The sequence below is a fragment of the Trichosurus vulpecula genome, chromosome 3, assembly GCF_011100635.1.
Source record: "Trichosurus vulpecula isolate mTriVul1 chromosome 3, mTriVul1.pri, whole genome shotgun sequence".
Classification (NCBI taxonomy): Eukaryota; Metazoa; Chordata; class Mammalia; order Diprotodontia; family Phalangeridae; genus Trichosurus; species Trichosurus vulpecula.
This window is the reverse complement of record NC_050575.1, coordinates 643,527-666,301: the sequence shown is the minus strand read 5'-3', so window position 1 is coordinate 666,301 and position 22,775 is coordinate 643,527. Positions and strand designations below refer to the sequence as shown.

General features: G+C 40.4%; 1 protein-coding gene across 2 annotated transcripts in view; it reads left to right on the top strand.

Moving 5' to 3' along the window:
- Nucleotides 1-22,775, top strand: part of CYSTM1 (cysteine rich transmembrane module containing 1) — a 105,708-nt gene that overhangs the window by 45,831 nt on the left and 37,102 nt on the right. For both annotated transcript variants that reach the window (XM_036750250.1, XM_036750249.1), the window contains exon 2: nucleotides 11,175-11,404. In XM_036750250.1, the coding sequence (XP_036606145.1) occupies nucleotides 11,194-11,404 (211 nt within the window). In that variant the 5' untranslated portion in view covers nucleotides 11,175-11,193. The remainder of the gene's footprint in view (nucleotides 1-11,174; nucleotides 11,405-22,775) is intronic.

Below are 22,775 nucleotides of genomic sequence, written 5' to 3'. Positions count from 1 at the left end.
AAGAAAGGCTTCCTGTAGCATGAAAAAAACCAAGCCTCACAAGAGTCGGGGGTGTGGAGGGAGTGCATCCATGCGAAAGAGCAGAGGAGACTGGTTTGGCTCAACTCAAGAGGGATGTGAAGGGGAATAATGTGTAAGGACCTGCATACGTGGCTGTGGCCATATTGTTAAGGGCTACAAACGTCAAAGGAAACAGCATTTCATCCTTGAGTGGATGTGGCCATCGAAGCTTCTTGAGCAGGGGAATGCCATGGTCAGACCTGTGTTTGGGGAATAGCACTTTGGCAGCTAATAGAGGATGTATTGGAAAAGGGAGAGACCAACGCTGATTAGGAGGCTCTTTCAATAGCACGCATGAGCAATAATGGGGTCTTAAGCTAGGGTTGTGATCCTGTGAGTAGAGTGAAGGAGATGAATTCAAGAGATGTTGTGGAGGCAGACTTGACAACTAGTTAGATTTGGGAGCTGAGGGCAAGTGCAAGATGGTGGTGCTTTCTATAAAACTTAGACGATGTAGAAGGATGATGGTGCCCTCTATAAAGATAATTGAGAAGGTTGAGAAGAGGGATGGGTTACAGAAGAAAGATAAGAGTTTTGTTTTGGAGAAGTTGAGTTTGAGACTCCTTTAGAACATCCAGAGGAAAATACCCAGTAGTCAGTCAAGCAACATTTATTGATCACTAGTTGTGGTAAATGCTTGGAGATACAAAGAGAAAAGAAAAAAAATCTGTCCATGCCCTCAAGAAGTCTCTAGTGTGATGGAGGAGACAATATGTAAATAACTGTATATACAAGATATTGATGATATAAATGGAAGGCGATGTCAGAGGGAAGCCGTGGGTGGGTGAGAGGTGTCGAGCAGGAAGGGCCTTCTGCAGAAGTGTAGTAGCAGTTTTGATTTGAAGATCTTTCCCACCCATTAATAGGCCGTGTGACCTGCTTATGTCACAGGAAGTGTAAGACATGTGCTGGGAGGAGCTTCCTGACAGGAAAAGGAAGTTATGTCGCAGAAATGCAGAGGGAGAGAGAAGAACGTTATAGCTGCTGGTGGCCGCTAGTGGCCGCCCTCATGATTGTTAGAACTGAACAGGCTGACTTAGCTGCACTGTGAGTTTGTTTTGGGGAAGACCCCAGCAGGGGTCAGAGAGGTTTTGGGATGGCAAGCTTCCATGCTGTGATATGGTGTTTTAAGTTCCTTGCTGTTATGATAAAGTGGGCTGACTGGCTGTGGGAGCTGAACATTTGGTTATGGGATATGATTTTCGGGTGTCTGAATAAATGTTATACTTCTTTTACCTTCTTTATGGAGAGTCTCTCATACTTTGTTATATAGAACTACATAGGCATATTCATGATTATCACTGATGTTGTGTTTATTGCCCTACTGTTTCAAGAAGGTGGGATTTTAGCTGAGTCTTCAAGGAGTACTGGGAAAGCAGGAGGCAGAGGTTAGGAAAGAGAACATTGCAAGCATGAAGGACAGCCAGAGAAAAGGCAGGAAAGGGATGAGAGGTATGGAGTGTCGTGTTTGAGAAACAATAGATAGACCAGCGTAGCTAGATTATAGAATATATGAAGGGGAGGGGGTAATATAATATAAGGAGACTGGAAAGGTAGGAGAGGCTGTGTTGTGAAGGACTAAAATAGAGCAGTTTCTATTTGATTCTGAAAGTAATCATACTGGAATTTGCCGAGTCAGGGAGGTGACACGGTCAAACTTGGACTTCAGGAAAATCACCGTAGCAGCTTTAGTGAATGACAGACTGGAGCGGGGGGACATGGAGACCGATCTTAGAAGGCATACATCAAGCATGAGGTGATAAGGGAATGTCGTGGGGGGACAGTCACAGTGTGAGTGGAGATAATGAGATGTATACCAGAGATATCATGAAGATAGAAATGAGACTTAATACCAGACTGACTTTATAGAATGGGCATAAGAGGTAAAAGATTACTCTAAGGTGGTGAGCCTTGGTGATTGGGAAGACGGTGGTACCCTGAACAATAAAAGGGAAAAGAGAATGAATTCAGTTTTAGGCATGATGTATTTGATGCCTTTGGGACATCCAATTCTAGATGTTCAAAAGTCAAATTGGTGATTCTAAGCTCAGGAGAGAGGTTAGTGTTGGAGAAATAGATCTGAGAATAATATTTATATGTATTATAACTGAATCCATGGACTTTTGAGTTCATCAAGTGAGATTAAAATAGAGAGAGAAGAGCTCTAGAGAGTCCAGTGCAGAGCTTTAGAGGACATCCATGGGGAGTGGGTATAACCTGAACAAAGAGCTAACAAAGGAAGCTGAAGAGTGGTTAGTCAGAAACAGGAAAGAGCAGTGTCGCAAATATTTAGGTGAGTATCCAGGAGAAGAGGGTGGTCAGCAGTGTCAAATGCAGGCATGAGGTCAAAAAAGGATGAAGAGTGAAGAAAGGTCATTTCGAAAGCAGCTGTGGTTGGTTGAGGCCAGCAACCAGATCACAGAGTTTTGAAACATGTGAACAAAGGGAGGGGAGACAGCTAGTATAGAAGGAATAACATATACACTCAGCTGGGTAAAGAAATATATCTTACCTTATAAGGAAGTAGGAGGGGAAGGGGAAAAGAAAGGGTGGGGAGGGGGCTGATAGAAGGAAGGGCAGAGTGAGGGAGGCCGTGGTCAGAAGTAAAACACTGGTGAGGATGGATGATGAAAGGAGAGAGAGGAAAGCATAAACAGGAAAAATAGGATGGAGGGAAATAGCACAGTAATTATAACTGTGAATGTGAATGGGATGAACTCTCTTATAAAATGGAAGTGGATGCAGAGTGGATTAAAAAGCAGAATCTTATGATGCAATATGTTGTTTACACAAAACACATTTGAAACAGAGTGATACAGTAAAGGTAAAAGGCTGGAGCAGAATATATCATGCTTCAGCTGAAGTAAGAAAAGCAGGGCTAGCAATCCTGATCTCAGACAAAGCAAAAATAGATCTAATTAAAAGAGACAAGGAAGGAAGCTACATCTCGCTAAAGGCACCGTAGACAATGAAATAATATCAATAGTAAACATGTATGCGCTAAGTGGTATAGCATCCACATTCTTAGGGAAGTTAAGTGAGTCACAGGAAGAACTAGACAGCAAAACTTCCCCCTCTCAGAACTAGATAAATCTAACCACAAAATAAACAAGAGAGAAGGTAAGGAGGTAAATAGAATTTTAGAAAAGTTAGATATAATAGATGTCTGGAGAAAATTGAATGGGGATAGAAAGGAGTATACCTTTTTCTCAGTGGTACATGTCACCCACACAAAAATTGACCATGTATTAGGGCATAACCCCACAATCAAATGCAGAAAGGCAGAAATATTAAATGCATCCTTCAATGCATCCTTTTCAGATCATGATGCAATAAAAAGTATATGTAATAAAGGGCCATGGAAAGATGGATTAAAAATTAATTGGAAACTAAATAATCTAAGCCTAAGGAATGAGTGGGTCAAACAAATCATAGAAACAGTAATTTCATCAAAGAGAATGACAGTAGCGAGCCAACATGCCAAAATTTATGGGATGCAGCCAAAGCAGTACTTAGGGGAAATTTTATAGCTAAATGTTTACATGAATAAAACAGAGAAAGAACAGATTAATGAATTGGGCATGCAATTCAAAAAGCTGGAAAAAGAACAAATTAAAAATCCCTAATTAAAAACCAAATTAGAAATTCTGAAATTCAAAGGGGAGATTACTAAAATTGAAAGTAATACAACTATTGAACTAATAAATGAAACTAAGAGCTGGCTTTATGGGGAAAAAAAAACAATAAAATACATAAACCCTTGGTTAATTTGATTTTAAAAAAGAAAATCAACTTAGTATCAAAAATGAAAAGGGTGAATTTACCACCCGTGAAGAGGAAATTAAAGCAATAATTAGGAGCTATTTTGCCCAACTATATGCTAATAAATCTGACAATCTAAGTGAAATGGATGAATATTTACAGAAATATAAATTGCCCAGATTAAAAAGAAGAGGAAATAAAATATTTAACCCCATTTTAGGAAAAGAAATTGAACAAGATATCAATGAACTCCCTAAGGGAAAAAATATCTCCAGGGCCACATGGATTTACAAGTGAATTCTCTACCAAACAAAGAACAATTAATTCCGATACTATATAAACTATTTGGAAAAATAGGCAAAGGACTCCTGCCACACTCTTCTTATGATACAAATATGGTGCTGATACCTAAATTGGGAAGAGCCAAAACACAGAAAGAAAATTACAGACCAATTTCCCTAATGAATATTGATGCAGAAATTTTAAATAAAATGTCAGCAAAGAGACTACAGCAACTTATCACCAGATAATATACTACAGTGAGGTGAAATATATACCAGGAATGCAGGACTGGTTCAATATTAGAAAAACTATCAGCATAATTGATCATATCAATAACAAAACCACTGGAAATAATATGGTTATCTCAGTAGATGCAGAAAAAGCCTTTGACAGAATACAGCACTAGAGAGCATAGGAATAAATGGAGCTTTCCTTTAAATGATAAGTAGTATCTATCTAAAGCCATCAGTAAGCATTGCATTGAGGACAAGGTAGAAGCCTTTCCATTTTTCAGCCTTTTGCATTTTTCAGGAGTGAAACAAGGATGCCCATCATCACCACTATTATTCAACATTGTACTAGAAATGCTAGCTTTAACAGTAGGAGAAGAAAAAGAAATTGAAGGAATTAGAATAGGCAATGAGGAAACAAAACTATCGACTCTTTGAAGATGAGATGATGGTATACTTAGAGAAACCAAGAGAATCAACTAAAAAACTACTTAAAATAATTAACAACTTTAGCAAATCTCAGGGTATAAAATAAACTCACATAAATCATCAGCATTTCTATATGTTACCAACAAAGCTCAGCAGCAAGAGATAGAGAAATTCCATTTAAAATAATTGTACACAATATAAAATATTTGGGAGTCTACTTGTCGAGACAAACCCAGGAACTACATGGTCACAATTACAAAATGTTTTTCACACAAATAAAGTCAGATCTAAACATTTGGAAAAATATCAGTTACTCATGGATAGGCTGAGTTGACATAATAAAAATGATAATTTACTTATTCAGTGCCATGCCAGATTACCAAAAAATTATTTTATAGAGCTAGAAAAAAATAACAAAATTCATATGGAAGAACAAAAGGTCAAGAATAACAAGGGAATTAATGAAAAAAATGCAGAAGGTGGCCTGGCCATACCAGATCTAAAACTATATTATAAAGTAGCAGTCATCAAAACTGCTTGGTACTGGCTAAGAAATAGAGTGGTAGATCAGATTAGGTATACAAGACATAGTAGTAAATGACTGTAATAATCTACTGTTTGATAAACCCAAAGACCCCAGCTTCTGGGATAAGAACTCACTATTTGACAAAAACTGCTGGGAAAACTGGAAAATAGTATGGCAGAAACTAGGCATAGACCAACATCTCACACCATATACCAAAATAAGGTCAAAATGGTTACGTGATTTAGATATAAAGGATGATATCTTAAGCAGATTAGGAGAGCAGTGAGTAATTAATCTGTCAGATCTGTTGAGAAGGGGAGAATTTATGACCAAACAAGAAATAGAGAACATTATGAAATGCAAAATGGATGATTTTGATTATATTAAATTTAAAAGGGTTTGTATAAACAAAACCAATGCAACCAAGATTAGAAGGCAAGCAGAAAGATGGGAAACAATTTTTACAGCACGTATTTCTGATAAAGGTCTCATTTCCAAAATATATATAGAACTGAGTCAAATTTATAAGGATACAAGTCATTCCCCAAATAAGAAATGGTCAAAGGAAAAAAACAGGCAGTTTTCAGATGAAGAAATTAAGGCTATCTATGGTCATATGAAAAAGTGCTCTAAATCACTATTAATTAGAGAATGCAAATTAAAACAAATCTGAGGTACTACCTCACACCTAGTAGATTGGCTAACATGATAGAAAAGGAAAATGATAAATGTTGGAGATGTGGGAAAATTGGACACTAATGTGTCATTGGTGGAGTTGTAAACTGACCCAGTTGTTCTGGAGGGCAATTTGGAACTGTACCCAAACAGCAATCAAACTGTGCATACCCTTTGATCCAGCAATACCACCACTAGGTCTGTATCCCAAAGAGATCATTAAAAGGGGGAAAGAATCCAAATGTACAAGAATATTTATAGTAGCTCCTTTTGTGGTGGCAAAGAATTGGAAATTGAGGGAATGCCCATCAATTGGGGAATGGCTGAACAAGTTGTGGTATATGAATGTAATGGAATACTATAAGAAATTCTATAAGAAATGATAATCAGACTGATTTCAGAAAAACCTGGAAAGGCTTACATGAACTGATGCTGAGTGAGCAGAACCAGAACACTGCACACAGTAACAGCGACATCGTGTGATGGTCAGCTATGAGTGACTTAGTTCTCAGCAATACAATGATCCAAGACAATTCCAAAAGACTCATTATGGAAAGTGCTATCCACATCCAGAGAGAAAACCATGGAATCTGAATGCTGATCGAAGCATATTATTTTCCTTTTTTTGTTGGGTTTTTTGTGTGGCTTTTCTCTTTTGTTCTGCCTCTTTCACAACATGACATATGTTTAGTATGATCATACCTGTATAGCCTTTATCAGATTACATGCCATATTGGGGAAGGGGTATGGGAGGGAGAAAAAAATTAGAATCTTATTAAAAATGAATGTTGAAAACTATCTTTTACATGTAATTGGAAAAAATAAAATACTATTAAAATAAGGAAAAGAAAAAGCCAAAAAAAAAAAAAAAGAACCCTTGGTTTGGAGAGAGAAGAAAAAATTACCTAGGACAAGGCCTTGGTGTACATCAACACAGGGGGCAGGACATGGATGGTTTTCCAGCAAAGGAGACTGAGAAGGAATTAGCTAGCCACACAGGTGGAAGGAGTACTGAGAACAGTGTCACAAAAACCTAGAGAGGAGGCAAGTCAACAAGCATTTTATCACATGCTTACTGTATGCCAGGCAGTATACTGAGCACACAGAATACAAATACAAGGAGGACCTGCTCCAAGGAGCTGACTTCTGATGGGAGAAGACAACACATAAGAAGAAGCTGAAGGGGGTGGTGGGGTAGATAGGCTCCTGCATGGAGGCATGGCTCACAAAGTCTGGAGAGTGGAGAGTTAGGAGTGGAACCCAGAGAAGAAAAAAGCCATGGCTAGCCTGAATGGGTTTTTGGTTTGGTTTTTTTTTTTGGAGCGGGGGAAGGCAGGGCAGTTGGGGTTAAGTGACTTGCCCAAGGTCACACAGCTGGTAACTGGTTTACAAATGAAGAAACTGAGATCTGGAGAGGTAAATGATTTGCCCAAGGTCATAGGTAATAAGTGGCAGAAAATGAATTGTAAAGCAGATCCTCTGGCTAAATCTGGCGTTATTTCAACCGCATCAAAGTATCTACCGTCTTAAACTGTCCATAAAAGAAAATTCCGCCCTGGCATTTTGTCTCCCATCTAAATGCCTCTGCACTTGCCAGCCTTCGTTCCTGTAATTCACTCCCTCCTCACTTTACCTCTTGGAACCCCTGCTTTCTTTTAAGACTCAGTTCAAGTAACTTTTGCCTTCTACTTGAAGGCTTTCTTGATCCAGTTTTCTTCCAGGTGCTTTCCCCAAACTACCTTGAGTTCATTTTGTATTTATTTTTGTATACTTTTATGTGCTCAAGCAGTTTACCTCATTAGAATCTAAGTTCCAGAGAGTTGAGCATACAAATAGGTTGGTGTAGAAATACATGAAATTCCACAAAGAGACAGGCCAGGGACAGGAGGAAGGGGAGTAAGACAGGGTGAATTTGGAGAGAGAAGATAATACTCAAAACAAACTTAATTTCAGAAATTGGATCATAAAGGATGATCAGGGCGGGGGGAAGGTGGAAGAACCAGCGTCAGAATCTGAAGAGAGGAGGGCAGAGGAGTCAGGTCAGACCACTTCAGTTACGGGCGACTAAGCATTAATCCTATTCCTTGTTGTTCACTGCCACCTTCTTTTTAAAGAAAAGGTTGGGGACAAAGAGGGGAAAACATATAAAAGAGTATGATAGAGGGTTTAACAGCAGTCGTAACAGCGAAAATGAATAGAGTGAACTCAAACACAAAACAGAAGAGAATAGCAGATTTCAACAATATGTTATTTACAAGAAATACTCTCGAAATAAGAAGATTCCCACAGATTTCAAATGGGAGATTGGAGCAGAATTTATTATGCTTTCAGGTGAATTAAAAAAAGGAGAGGTGGCAGTCCATCTTAGACAAGGCAACAGTAAAAATATATGTAGTTAGGAGAGACAAATAAGGTAACTACATTATGCTTAAAGGCACCATAGACAGTGAATTAATATAAATAATTTATGCACCTAACAGTAGGGAGAAGTAGAAAAACTGTAATAGTTCGGGGCTTTAATGTGCCCCTCTTAGATATAGAGAAATCTAAGACAAAGCTAAAAGACCAGAAAAAAGTCTTAAGTCACTGGGTAGAATTTTAGCACAGTTAGATTATGGTAGATCTCTGACAAATAGCGAATAGGAACTTGAAGAAATATACATATTTCTATACACACATTGTGCATGACACCATTAGAAAAATTACCAGGGCACAAAAAACTCATAAACAAATGCAGAAAAATGGAAATAAACTGGTCTTTTATGCCACACCACAATAAAAATTATCATAAATAAAAGGCATGTAAAGAAAGAATTCAAACTTAGAGACTAATATTATCTTAAAGAATATGTGGGTGAAAACAAATTCTACAAATAACATACAATTTCATTAAAGAAAATAATGAGAACACACATGAAAACTTTTGGGATGTAGGTAAAGCAGTACTTAGGGGAAAATTTATACCTCTAAATGATTTCACCAAGAAGAGAGAACAGATCAGTGAATTTGGCTTATGATTTTTAAAACCCAGAAAAGGAACAAAATTTTAAACACCCCTCCCCCAACACAAAAATTAGATATTCTGGAAATTAAGTAAAAGGGAAACAAAACTGAAAACAGAAAGAAATTGAATTGAGAAATAAAATTAAGATCACATTGACAAAAACAAAATAGACTTAATTAATTTGACCCAAAAAGAGGAAAATCAAATTGCCAAAATGAAAAAGGAGAATTCACAACAGGCAAAGAAGAAATAAAGTAAGTTAATATAAACTATTTTGCCTAAATATGTGCCAGATAAAACTAATAATTTAGATGACACAGACGAGTATTTATAGATATATAAAATATCCAGATTAGCAGAAAAAGAAATAGAGAGGAAACTCCTTGAGGGCAGGCACTGTTTCACTTTGTCTGTGTGTCCCCGGCATGTGTCCCCGGCACGTAGCACAGTAGTGGGAGGTGCTTAGTCACAGTTTATGGATTGATTGAAGTGGCAGTAGGTGCCTGTCTCCACACTGGAGAGACGTGAGTTCTCACATCTTGGGGAAATATTCAGTGGGAGGGCCCTTCTATCTCTTGAGATGCAGCAAGAAGCAGAACTAGAATCTGAACTCTAGGCCTCCCACTACCAGATCCAGCGCTGTTGTCACAGAAGATCAGAGGCCTGCATTCTAGAATCTACACCTTGTCTAGTTCCACCAACTAGCCATGTGGCTTTGCCTAAGTCATCAGTTACTTCACTTCTCTGAACTTCAGTTGCCTAACCTAGAAATTAGGGGGCAGAGAGAAAGAAGTTTAACTCTATCTTTAAGATCTAACCTCTGTAGAGCACTGGCCCTGTAGTCAGGAGGACCTGAGTTCAAATCCAGCCTCAGACACTTGACATACTTACTAGCTGTGTGACCTTGAGAAAGTCACTTAGCCCTGATTGCCCTGCCTTCCCCCCTCCAAAAAAAAAAAAAAAGATTAACCTCTGATGCATTCCTGAGTTCTTCTGAAGATTTTAGTTATCATGAGAGTTCTCTCCCCACCTTCCTCCTCCCCAGTAGATAGCATAGAAAGGGAAAATATCCTTCCCACTAAAGCCATTTGGACTCTCAGACTTGATTCCAAAGTAGGCTAATCAGTCCCTTTGGCACACGCTTCCCTGGTAAAAGCACAAAGAATTCTGAAATGAAAGAACAGCTCCCTCAGAAGAGAAAGGCTGGAAACATTTTAATCTCACCGTTAAGAATGTCTAAGTCTAAGGGAATATTCATTAGTTTGAGCTTTACTTTTACTTAGGTATGAAAATTATCCTGATTTTCTTGGCCAATCAAAGTGTTTTCTGGTTATTCTTTGTGTTCCCTACTTGGCTCACAACATATATTTGAGTGCATGATGTGTCTGTCCTTGGTACTGTGCTAGACACTTAGGGAGTAAGTGGTAAGAAGAGCCTACCAAGAACAGTATACAAGCTTGTACGTTTATATAGAAATGCAAAAAGGGAATAACTCAAACACAACAGTAGGGAATTGGACAAATACATGAGCTAAGCATCAAATGAGCTGTCCACACGGGCTCAGAAAATGAGAAAGATCACTGGAGGTTAGAGTAGACGAGGAAATCGGGCCTGTGCTAATGAAAGCTAGAAAGGAAGAGCAAGTCGTAAATAAGAACCCTAGAGTCATACCTAGAGAATCCCTGTAGACATCTTTTTCCAAGGAGATGCTTAGCAGCAAAAACCAAAAAAACCCATTTCATTGTGATGAGAGGTAGTGCGGTGACTGTCGTGGGCCTACAGAACATAGCAGAACCACCAAAGTGGATATGAGTCTTTTAGCTTTCTTGGTTCCTTCACCCTGTGGCTGGTATTACCTGGCTCCGCCCAATTCCTCATCAAACCTGATTGACTCAGAAAATTTCAGAATTGTACCGATACAGTTTAGTTTCTCGAGACTTGCTTGCAATTTAAGCTGGTTAGATACAGATTAGACATTCTTACCCTGTAGTTTAGTCGCACTATTAATGTTATTTAAGTTATCATCACATACATAGAATTTTCAGAGGATTTCTTTTTAAATGGGATAACTTCATATGACACATTCTGATTAGCATTGTGCCTTAATAAATGTTGATTGATTATTAGCAGTCACGTAATTTGTTTGGAGGTTTTCTGAATGATTTGAATAGAAGCAAAATTAATTATTTTTCTGTTTCTCTTTTAGGAAAGGTTTTCATTCCCACATGAGTTACGGAAATCCTCCACCCTACTCGGACCCTGGCCCAACTGCCCCATATCCACCGTATGTACAGCAACCAGGTGGTCCTCAAGCATATCCTCCTCCTGGGCCTCAAGGCCCATATCCACCCCCTAATGCAGGGTATCCATACCAAGGCTATCCGCAATATGGCTGGCAGGGCGGACCACCCCCTCCAGAACCTCCCAAAACCACAGGTACTGTAAACATTACGTATAGTCCTATGTCATAGTGGGAAACATTTGCATGTTCTTCGTGGCAAAAAAAGGCAGTCCATCTGGCCATTGTAATAGGGTTCATTCTGAAGCTTTGGTGATTGTTTCTCCCAGCTTCTGGGGGATTTTTCATCTCTGGCTGGGGGGTAGATATCCTCTTGCTATTCTGAACCTCTATCCTTTGTGGTGTTCTCCTTTGGGACAGAAATCTTGTTTGGCCTGTTTTCTAAGAGTCACCCATGGGGGATGAGGCTGCTGGTATTTATTCTTGTAACAACAGAAAGTCTTGTTTTTCAGGATCAGATTGTCGGAGGAAATTTATTTTTAAGTTCCAACTCATCCTCATATCAGCCTTTTCTTTTCAAAAGCAGCTAGCAGAAATTTTAAAATAGGTTTAAACTAGTTTTCTAAGGTATACTTGGATTTTTATATACATTTTCAGTAGGCCAGTCGGAGTTGGGGCCCCCACATTCCAGGCACTTCATTTTCTGTGCATTTGCTACTGTATGGCCTTAAAAACGACGATAACAAAGAGTCCGGTCCTTTATTAAACACCTTTCTTTTCTCGGGGCTAAGTACATGGTAGAACTATAAACTCTGAGCTGGAAAGCATCTTTGTCTTATCTGTCTCAGCCTCTCAGTAAGAATTTGCTGTCTTTATTTCTCTTCTGATGTCCAGTTCCCCTTGCAGACACCCAGTTTGGTTTCTCATGACTAGGTTCATATTGACTTAGAAACGCAGGCTGTCCCTGACACAAGTCCAGTCAATAAATGTTTTTAATGCTAAGCCACTTTGCCCGTGGCTTAACCCTTTCCTGGCCTTAGTAACAGAGCTGAAGGTTATTTCTATTCTGGAAGTTATTTTAAACCCTGACCTTACAGGATTTCAGGATTCATCCAAGCTGGGTGCCCCATACTGAAACCCCAGGTCCATAATCATAGGAAAATACTACAAATGGGAAAGACAATAACTTTTGAATCTTATAAATCATGAACTCCTTAGATAAAATATAACCATTAAATATATTTTGAAGAAAAATCTTGACGAGTACTAAGTTCTGTTTTCTTGGCTTTCTCTTGTAACAGTTTATACTACAAGTACACAGACTAGTGCAGGAAATGTGTCACCAAGTGCTGTCTGAGGAGTAACAAACACAGAATTCAGGTCTTTGGCACCGAAGGGAGAATTTCTAAAATAAGGCTTATAAGCTGACAAGTCTTCTGTGGAACACAAGGCTCTCCTAGCATTTGGGGCACTCATTTAGACAAACTCCCTCCAATGGCGCACGTGACTGCTCACCCGTTCATAGATCCTTTGTTCCTGATGCCCACAACGGCTATGTTAATTCCCAATCTATTTAATTTTACGTGCAAGATTGGCTGAGTTCTTTTGCTCTTGCCTTGCAGATTGGTAGGTATTCTGTATTCAAGATATCTAGCATTTCTCTTAGCCATTTGTTTTTAAATTTAGTGATTTTGTAGTTGAGTACAGCTTGCTTCATATTTTGAAAATGTTTTCTTTATATTGGTCATTTTTTACACTCCCCCGACCCCCAAATTGCGCACAGTTGACAAAAACAGTTAAGCAGTAGAGAAATCTAGTTTGACAAAGTACACAATACAGCGTCCTATCTCTCTGCTGTAAAAAAAGGCGTGTTCTGTTACCTCTTCGGCCAGCATTTTGTAAGATGCATATAGGTTTGGCAGTCTTATTATTGGCTACGTTAGTTGCATTTTGGGCAAAATCTTCTTGGCCCCTCAGGTTTATTGGATACAAATTTTATGGGTACCTTCTGTTTTTATGTCTGTCTTTCCTAGATATGCCCTTCCTACCTACTCTAGTATTAAACCCTTCTCTGGTGACGAAGGAGAACAGTATGGCAAAACCAGCAGTTAGGATTACTTCTAACAGTGGCTGTAACATTCTGCACCTGTGGTTCCCCGGCCTCTTTGCCAAGAGGAGGGTGGGTTTTTGTTTCCTTATCTCTTTGGACTAAGATTAGTCCTTACAGTTACCACTACTTCCTTGTAGTGTTTCTTCGCGTTATTGTTACTGTATTTTTCATTTTTTAGTACATAATAATATTCCTTAACATTCGTATACCACTGTTTGAAAGAAACATTTTTCCTTTTTGTGCTTTCTGGAGATATATAGTGAAGTCTTTTTTCTACATTTTCTGAAGGCGATTGGTCTGAACTTAATATGAAAATGGAATGTGAAATCCTCCCAAGATTTTGGTGGTTTTTAAAAAAATAGATTTATAAAAATACCTTTTCAGGCTTTTGTTATTGGTAAAAGTAGTATCAGATCGTGATCGAGCCAGGAGCAAGTAGTAGGCTTCTGTGGAAAGCAGTTGTGTGCCAAGTTTGATTTGGGGCTTGCTGATCTTTAATAGAGTTGGGCTTCCTGAATTTTCACCTCCTCGGGTTGTGATTCCATTTTCTATTAGGTTTAGAATCATTGCCTCTGTTTACTTAGGAGTATTTTAATCAGGGGTGTAGGGTCGTGATATTACGATTTAACAAAATGCTAGCCAGCGTTAGGAAGAGAACAGGAAACTTTGCTGGGTGTGCTGGTCTCCTGAGTAACAGATTGGGTGGGGACGGATATAAAAGGAGAAATTTCTGAGGTTAAAAAGAATAGTCAGATTCGAGCTGTGCAAAAAGGTTGTAGGATTTCATCCTGGAATGGAAATTAGAAGTCATAATGTCTAAGGAAATTGAAGCCTAGAGAGACACAGTGACACGGGCCAAAGATTGTGGGGGTGGTATGTAGCAGAGATGAGAGCTCCTTTTCCATGCAGCTTAATTTTGATTTTCACTTTACAAAAAGAGTCCCTAAGTCCTATTCTTTTCTCCTTCCTCATCTTTTAAAGACGATGTAATATTTTGTCTTGGGGCAGGGTCAGAGTACTTATTATATATACAGAATATTGTAGGTTAGTCTTTAATATCATGGACGTAAATAAATGTGAGAAGTGTCTCCTAAAATTATGCAAATCTGTGGTGCGGTAGAGATGTGTTATTGCCTTCAATGATTACTGGCCATTGCTGAGTTGTAATACTAGAGAAAATAAATTTCCACGCTCTCTCTCCTTTCTGATTGGCTGTATCGACAAGGGGGGAAAATGTTCTGTCCTATTTGAAGAAGAGCAAAGGTGAAAAAAAGCTGGGATTATTTATTGTAAGTCTCTGACCAGGCACCCTGGGCCCAAAGTCTGCATTAAAAGTAATTCCCACTTCTGTAATAATGGTACCTGATTTATACAGCCCCTCTTCCTTCATAGCAAGTGAAATAAGCAGTACAAATAGTATTATCTTCATTTTACAGATTAGAAAACTGAGGTCAGTGTGGCTAAGTGGCCTGTCCACCCACTGCCGTGTAACTTGTGCCGAAGGTGGATTTTTCAACCTCAGGTCTCCTGACTCAAGGCCTCAGCTCTTTGCAGCGCATTCCCGGGGTTATTTAATCCTAAATTTTACATATTATATCAGAAAACAATGTAAGAGGAGAGAGGAAACTATTTTAAGCATTTAATCAGAGGTTTCTCCTCTCTTTTAATCTCTCAAAACTCCAGCCAAGTTTTATAAGCAGTAACTTCTTAAACTCAGTTCATCATGATGATGTGAAAAGAACACTGGGCTTGGAGTCGGAGGACCTCTGTTCAAATCTTGACCTGTGTCACCCTTAGACAAGTCACGTAACCTCCCTGGGCCTCAGTGGTCGAGGAAGTGTGTGAGGTAGCTCCAGGCTCCAGATTTTCTTCATTCACAAATGAGGTGGTTAAATTGAATGGTCTCTGAGGCCCCTTCCAGCTCTGATCTTTTGGCCCTCACCTGAGAACTCGGGTAAGAACAGGACCAGAGGTGAATTGAATGGTCTCTGAGGCCCCTTCCAGCTCTGATCTTTTGGCCCTCACCTGAGAACTCAGGGAAGAACAGGACCAGAGGTGAATTGCCTGTGTATTTAGTGGCTGTGGTCAGATGGGAAGACCGTAGCGAGCAGTGGAGGAAACAGAACTTCGTGTTTCTGGCCTTTGCCTCTGATTCCCCCTTCATACGTCTTACCACCACTGAAGCAAATTTTTTCAAATAATTTGTTCAAACTATGATGTTTTGCGTTTTCATAAAACCATAGAAGCTGGGTGGCACAGTGGATAGAGCACCATCCCTGGTGTCAGGAGGACCTCAGTTAAAATCTGGCCACAGACCCTTAACACTTAGTACTTTGTGACCCTGGGCAAGTCACTTAACTGCTATCACCTAACAAACAAACAGAAAACCATAGCCAACGTGTTGTTCTCAGCACTCGGGGTAAAGGAGTGTGAAAAGACAATTGAAGTTTGAAAATTCAGTTTGTTTAGCAGGACCAGGGTGGATATGGTTTATCAACATGGTGAAACAAAAGGTGTTGGCAAGGATTGGCTTTGTTTACAGAACTGGTCTTGTGGCCCCTGTTCCCCTTTGCCTTCTCTGCTCCCTGTAGAATATATCATTTTCTGCCTCTGCTTAACTAGCCCTAAGAGTTTGGCCCTCAAGCGTTCTCTCTCTCTTTTCTTATCTAGATCACGGTTAGCTTAAAGAATGTAAAAGGAGAGGTTTTGATTTGGATAGATAAGAGGTGAGAGAGAAGGAATCCGCTTAAGTGGGGTGTTTGAAAGGAACCCTGAAAACCAGAATCACTGTCAGCAGGGTGCGGGGGTGGGGATGAAACTAGTAAGACATATATGCATTAAAATGTTTGTGGACATCCTGAATCTAGTTCACCTGATGTTAAGAGGATTGTGACTGGCTTCTGTGTTGGAACTTGAAATAACAAGCCGGACCCCCTTTAACGCTCCTGAATACCGGACATAATTCACATTTTATTGAAAAGTAAAAACATTTGCCTTTGTGGCTGAGTGACCAAAGAATGCTTAATGGATAATTCACAAAATTGGAGTGCCAGCATTTCAGATTGCAGGGGCTTCGGTGGCTGTCCAGTTCAGTCCGTCCCCCCAAAGAATAAGTCCTACAAGAAACCCAGCTAGTAGTAGTCATCCAGCCTCTTCATGAAGACCACTCAGAAGATAACCCACCTCTTCAAGTAGGCCGTTCTACTTTTATTTCTAATTGTTAAGCTGTCCCTTATAGCATGAAGCATAAAACTGCTTCCTACCCATTGCTCCTGATTTCTGCCCTCTGAGACCAAGTCTAATCCTTCTTCTGTGTGATGACAGCCCTTCAGATGTTGGAACACAGTCTTCTAGTTAAAGTCTGACCAGAGTAAAAGAGAGTGAAACTGGCCTCTTCTCATGCCTGGAGGCCGGGCCTCTCTCAATTCCATCCAAGATCATTTTGAGTTTTTTGGCTGAAATCACACAGTTAACTCAATGAACTAGACTCTAGTTCAATAGTCCCTAGTCCTTTTCAAATAGTGGTCCAACTATGCTTTCCCCATCTTGCAATTGTGAAATGAGTTTAAAAACAAAAGACCCTCAAATGGAAGACATTACATTTATCCCTGTTAAGTTTCAGCTAAGTAGATTCAGCCTATCAAAGATCTTTTTAGATCCTGATTGCTGCTCTGTTGGTTAGGTGTTCTAGCTTTTGGTTATGCATCTTATCTGTGTCTTTATAGAAGTTGTGTATAAAATGCCGGCTCTAGGCCAAGCACAGATCCTTAGGACATCCCCTGGAAACTTCCTCCCAAGGTCCTTGAAACTAGTAATGCCTTTTTGGAATCCATCTAATTGTACTGCTGTCTAGCATACTTCTCTTCAGTTTTTTCCCCACAAGAAGAGCATGAGATACTAAAATCTGTGTGTGTGTGTATGTATATATATGTGTGTGTGTGTGTGTGTGTATGTGTGTGTGTATGTGTATGTGTGTGTGTGTGTGTGCAGGCGATTTGGTGGCTCAGTGGATAAAGCACCAGGGCAGGAGTCAGGAAGATGAGTTCAAATCTGACCTCAGACACTTAACTAGCTGTGTGCCCCTAGGGAAGTCACTTAACCCTGTTTGCCTCCGTTTCCTCATCTGTCGAATGAACTGGGAAAGGAAATGACAAACGGCTCCAGTGTCTTTACCAAGAAAACCCCAAATGGGGTCACAAGGAATAGGGCGCACATGAGAAGTGATTGAACAGCAACGGCAACGACGTACATTTGCAGCGTTCCCTTGATATGTAATAGTTTAGAAACTATCAAAAAAGGAAGTTAGGTACGTCTGGCGTGACGCATCCTTGCTGAAGCCGGGTCTGCTCTTTGTGACCCCTTCTCCCTTGTCCAGATGTCCATAAACCATCCCTTTAATTCTAGAATTTTGCAAGGAATCAAACTCAGGCTCTCTGGCATTTAGAGATGCTGGCTCCTTTTTCTCCCACCGCCCCCCCCTTTTTAAATTGGGGCATTTGCCCTTCTCCAGTTCGTTGAGACTTCTCCCATTTTCTGTCATCATTCAGATCTCACTGACAGTGGCTCAGCAGTCCTGTCTGTGAGTTTTCAGCGCTTCATTTTCCAACAGCCACTCTGCTTGGCTTCTACTTCATAGACCACCACACCGCTCCTTGTGGCCGCCTCTCGTCCTTTTGTGTGTGTCTGCCTCCATTACATGAGAAGTGCCTTGAGGGCCAAGAGTATCTCGTTTTCTTGTTTGTATCTCCGGTGCTTGGCGTAATGCCTGCCAGTTAATAGGTGCTTAATAAATATTTATTGAATTGAATCCAGGGTTGGGTGTTCTCTTACTATCTAAGGTGCTTGACTAATCCCAACTCTTGAATGAGATGAGAGTTGCCAACTCGAGGACAACCTGCCCTCATCTTCTGATCTCTTATGCCACCTTCGCAGTGGCACTGTCCCATCTTTGATTTTCTTCTTTTCCCCAGCACAGTTTTTAAACCCATTTTGTTTTCCTTCTCTTTCTCCCTTTGCCACATTTCATTCCTGACACGATTCTTAGAGTGCTCTGCTATGCTTTTGTATTCATCATTTACTTTCCCTTACTTCTATCTTTGGTGTTTACCTTTTAAAAGTCTTAAGATGATCTAGAGTTCTCTATAATTCCCATTTTTCGTCCCTATCAGACTTGTTTCCCTTGGGCCTTCAGGATTCCACGTCGATTATTTCCTGTCCCTCCTGGGTTAAACTTCCTCGGTACTAAGCTTATCCTCTCTTTGAATCTTTTTGAATATGCCCCCCCCCCCCAGAAGATGCATGTAGGATGATGCCCGTCTCCCTCTCCTCTCTTGTGTACTCTGAAGTGGTACTAGCTTTCCCCTAAAGTTCCCATTGTTTTCACTTCAGTAATCAATTCTTCTGTGTTAATCGAGAGGCAAATCCAGAATAAAATCTTCCCCCAGTTTCACTGCCTTTTGAAGAATGAAGTTATCATTAAGGGGATTTGAATGGCCGTGAGCCATTTTGCTTTCAGCGTGGAGAGAACTCCAGCAGGCATTTCGGGAATTGAAGTCTCCTGCCTCTGTTCTTTTATGCGCCCTGTCCCAGGCTAGTGGTCTGTTTCCTGAACTCCTCATCTCTTTCCCCTTTTTGCCCAGGTAGTCAGTGAGTGCACTCCAATAACATCTTTGGAGTCATTTCTCCATTGGCCTTCACTCAATGCACCGCCCTCCCATGTTAGAAGTCCTCCTGAACTCAGCTCAGCACCACCCACATGGATCCTTCCCTGATCGCCACAGCTGCGAATGCTCTCCTGCCTCCACAAGAATTTCACCTTAGACTTATTGTGTCTGTATTTCCTTGAGACCGTTCCAGAGACCGTTTCAGTTTTGTCTTTGTTACTCCCAGCACTAACACAGTCCATACTTCATAAATGCTTGTTTACTGTTTCCCTTTCCCAGTTCTGGAATTTCCTCGTGTGAGTAGAACACCTTAACGATGACATTCTATCACCCTGATCCCTGATACATGTGGTGGATGAGGTCATCTCATCTAGGGCCACATTCCATTTCCAGTTCCTGGCCAGAGAGAGATGAATCTCATCCTGCCCAGCCTCAGGAATACTTGGGAGTGGGGGTGGGTGGGTGTTAGCCTTCCCAATGTGCTTTGAGACCTAGCTCACCCTGCTAGTTACCTAAACTTTGTGCATAGATGTCTCAGGTTATGGATTTCACTACTGGGGTCTTTCTGGGAAAACATTTTTTTTTATTGATTTTTGATTATGTATGGACTTAAAAAAAGTAAGTCAGAATACTGTCCTCTGTGAACTTCTGGGTATTTCAGCGTGTGTTTTGTTTCCTCCCCACGAGCTGCTCTCTAGGGGAAGTACCGAGTTTGGTGCCTGTATGTGGGCAGTCTCCCCTCCTTTGCAGCCTGACTGTGACCATCTGGTTGGCCACAGAGGAAACTTTGTAAAGGAACCTTCTGACAACAGCTCTCTTGTTGTCACATCTTTCCTTTTGGGTTCTTTCATGAGTTGCTGTAAAGAATGGAGTATGAAAGGACTGTTGGCAGCGGTAGAATTTGCTGCAACTTTGTGGACATCTAACAATTCACAATCTTTACACTTTGACTCGCCTTTGTTGAGTTACTAATAAAAATCAGTCAGCTGCTGTAATCCTACCTAAAATGCTGAAGATGGGAGTGGGTATTGCTACTCCGGGTACTGATACTCAGAATTGTCATACTGAATCAGACCAGAGGCACAGCTGGCCAGTCCTGTCACCATGGACTGTCTTCGGTGGGTCCGACTGATTATGTGAAGGCGTCTAGTTCTGCCTTCAGGTGTCCCGTTATACTTGTTTATTTGTTGGAAAGGTCCATTTGTTTTCCTCTTGAAGCTGAATGCGTTAGTCTCTTCCCAAGACAGGAGCAAATCACAAGATCGTAGATTCAGAAGCTGAGTCCAACTTCCTCAATCAGGATGGCACAGCTAGTGAGTGAGGCAGAATTTGTACTCGGGTCTTCCCGACTCCAGGTCCAACATTCTGTCTGTTGTGCCACTTAAATGCCCTTAATCAAAACTTCCTAACCAAGGCAGCGTCCAACAGACAAAAAGATGTCTTTTACATGTTCTTTTACATGTTTTACAATTTCAGTTCCTGATTTCATCAAATATCTCTGCTTCTCAAAGTACAGAGGTCTTAGGGGAGGACTGTCTTAGATTTAACCTGCTCATCTTCTAACTTTTCTATTCAGAACCATAACTAGGGCAGAGTAACCAGGGCTATGCTACAGGCACTAAAATGTAGAGAGAGTAAGCTTTCATTGCCAACTTTCAGTTCTCCTACTGCACAGTCTTCTGGTTTCTATATAACTATTCCCTGAATCCGCAGTATTCCCTCTCTTGGTATTCTCGTCTTCACCCCTGTTATACATCTAGGTTCTGGAGGGGTGTTATTTCATCCGTTTCACGTTCTTCCACATTTTGGGGTTGAGGGAGATGACCACCCATTCACCTGCCAATTTCTCTTCCCTTTTGAGGGTTTGAGGGAGTCAGGGATTGGTGAAGCTGTAAGAGTACAGATTGGACTTTCTAGGTGCAGGGGTGGGGAGCTCGAGGCCTTGAGGATACTTGTGGCACTCTAGGTCCTCAGATGTGGCCCTTTGAATCCAAACTTCAAAGAACAAATCCCCTTAACAAAAAGGATTAGTTCTGTAAAACTTAGACTCAGTCAAAAAGCTACACTCAAGGACCTAGAAAGCCACATGTGACCTCGAGGTGGGCCGCAGGTTCCTCACCCCTGTAGGGCATAATCTGCCCCTCTCCAAGTTCAACCAGATGTCGCATGTGGGATCACAGGGTCTTCTTCCAGTCCAGGTGATTCTAGTCCTGCCATGTTTCCCTTCCCAGGTAGCATCTTCCCCAGCAGTAATCCTTTCCTTGCCACCGCCAACTTGTCCCAGATTCTAGAATTCCCAGCATGGCCCTGTTTCTAGGTTAAATGATCCACACTTTAAAAATCCTTTTGCTGTACAAGTTTCTACAATACAGATTTCTCATCCCTTCAGCACTTTTATTATTTTATCTGTTAAATTTATGAAAGAATTAATTTCAAAAAGAGTAAGCATACTAAGGTTATTGACTTACAAAAGTTATATCAGTAATGGCACTGCCCTTGTAGCTTAATGTCTGTAGATGGCTTTCTGTTGAGGAAGGTCACGTGAGGCTTTCTTCATTATCTTTAGAAGCATGAAGAATTAAGGTATAAGTTATTACACAAAAAGTCTCACAATGAGACAACTACCTGGAGAACTTTGCCAAGCCTCTGAGAAAAAGCCAGTCTGATCCTCCAGTCTAGCCCTGAAAGAGTACTAAACTTTCAGGGAAACCTAGATTTGAACCTGACTTTCGGTTTGTACTAGCTGTGCAGCTCTGGGCAGATCATTTAACCACAAGCTTCAGTTTCTTAATTTGTAAAACGGGGATGATGCGCTCTGCAGTATTTTCTCCACAGGTGTTTCACAAACCTTAATGGACAGGAGAAGTCCCAGCTGTTATACTGCTACTAGGGCCAGTCAGAAGTTTACCTGAAGATGTAAGCCGTTGGGGGAGAGGAAATTTGTATTTCTTTTAGACCGGACCTAACCATGATTTGGTATGGGACCACCTTAGACGCGCCCCTGAGTAGAGCCATATTTATGAATTGGCCCCAGAGCAGTGCGATATTCTTGAGAGGAGAGTAGATTTAGCCAGGACCCAGGCCACAACCATGTCACAGGGCTCATGTGGCAACAGAATGACTTTTAGAACTGATGAGGTAAGGATTTGTTTTGCCCGTGATATTTTAGGGTTGTCCTGTACACTGGATTGTACATGTAGAGAGCCTGAGGTGCAGGGTGCTTTACTTCCCAACATTCCAGCAACTTTTCTGTCTTGCTGTGTTATTTTCAAAAAATGGAAACCCAAACTGAGTATCTAAATGTTTTTCTTTACCTATTTTCATCCTATATGAAAAGCAGTTCCCAAACCTTTTCCTAATGACCTCTCTTGCTGCTTCTCTTGTAACCAAGGAAAGCAGTAAGCAAAAGGCCTGTTGACATTGTCTGACCAAATATATGGATCATTCTGCACCTTTCTATTGGGAGGAGGGAAATATATTTTATCATTAGTCTTCATGAATTAAGATTGGTTATTTATTACATGAATCTGAATTCTGCTGTCCATTTCTGGGGGGAAAGAATTTATTATAAATTTGAAAAATCATCAAGAAACACAAATATTAAAAAAACAAAAAAAAGAAACACAAATATTTTCATATTAAAAAAATCCAGAAAGAGGATTGTATGCGAGACTACAAATCTGTTCCATATAGCTTTTACAAAATGTATATGTTCAGTTTAACGTGGTGGTACTAATGTTGCCTTCCCTGTCTTTGTCCTAAACTTGCTTCTGTTTTCTTTTGTATGTGTATGAA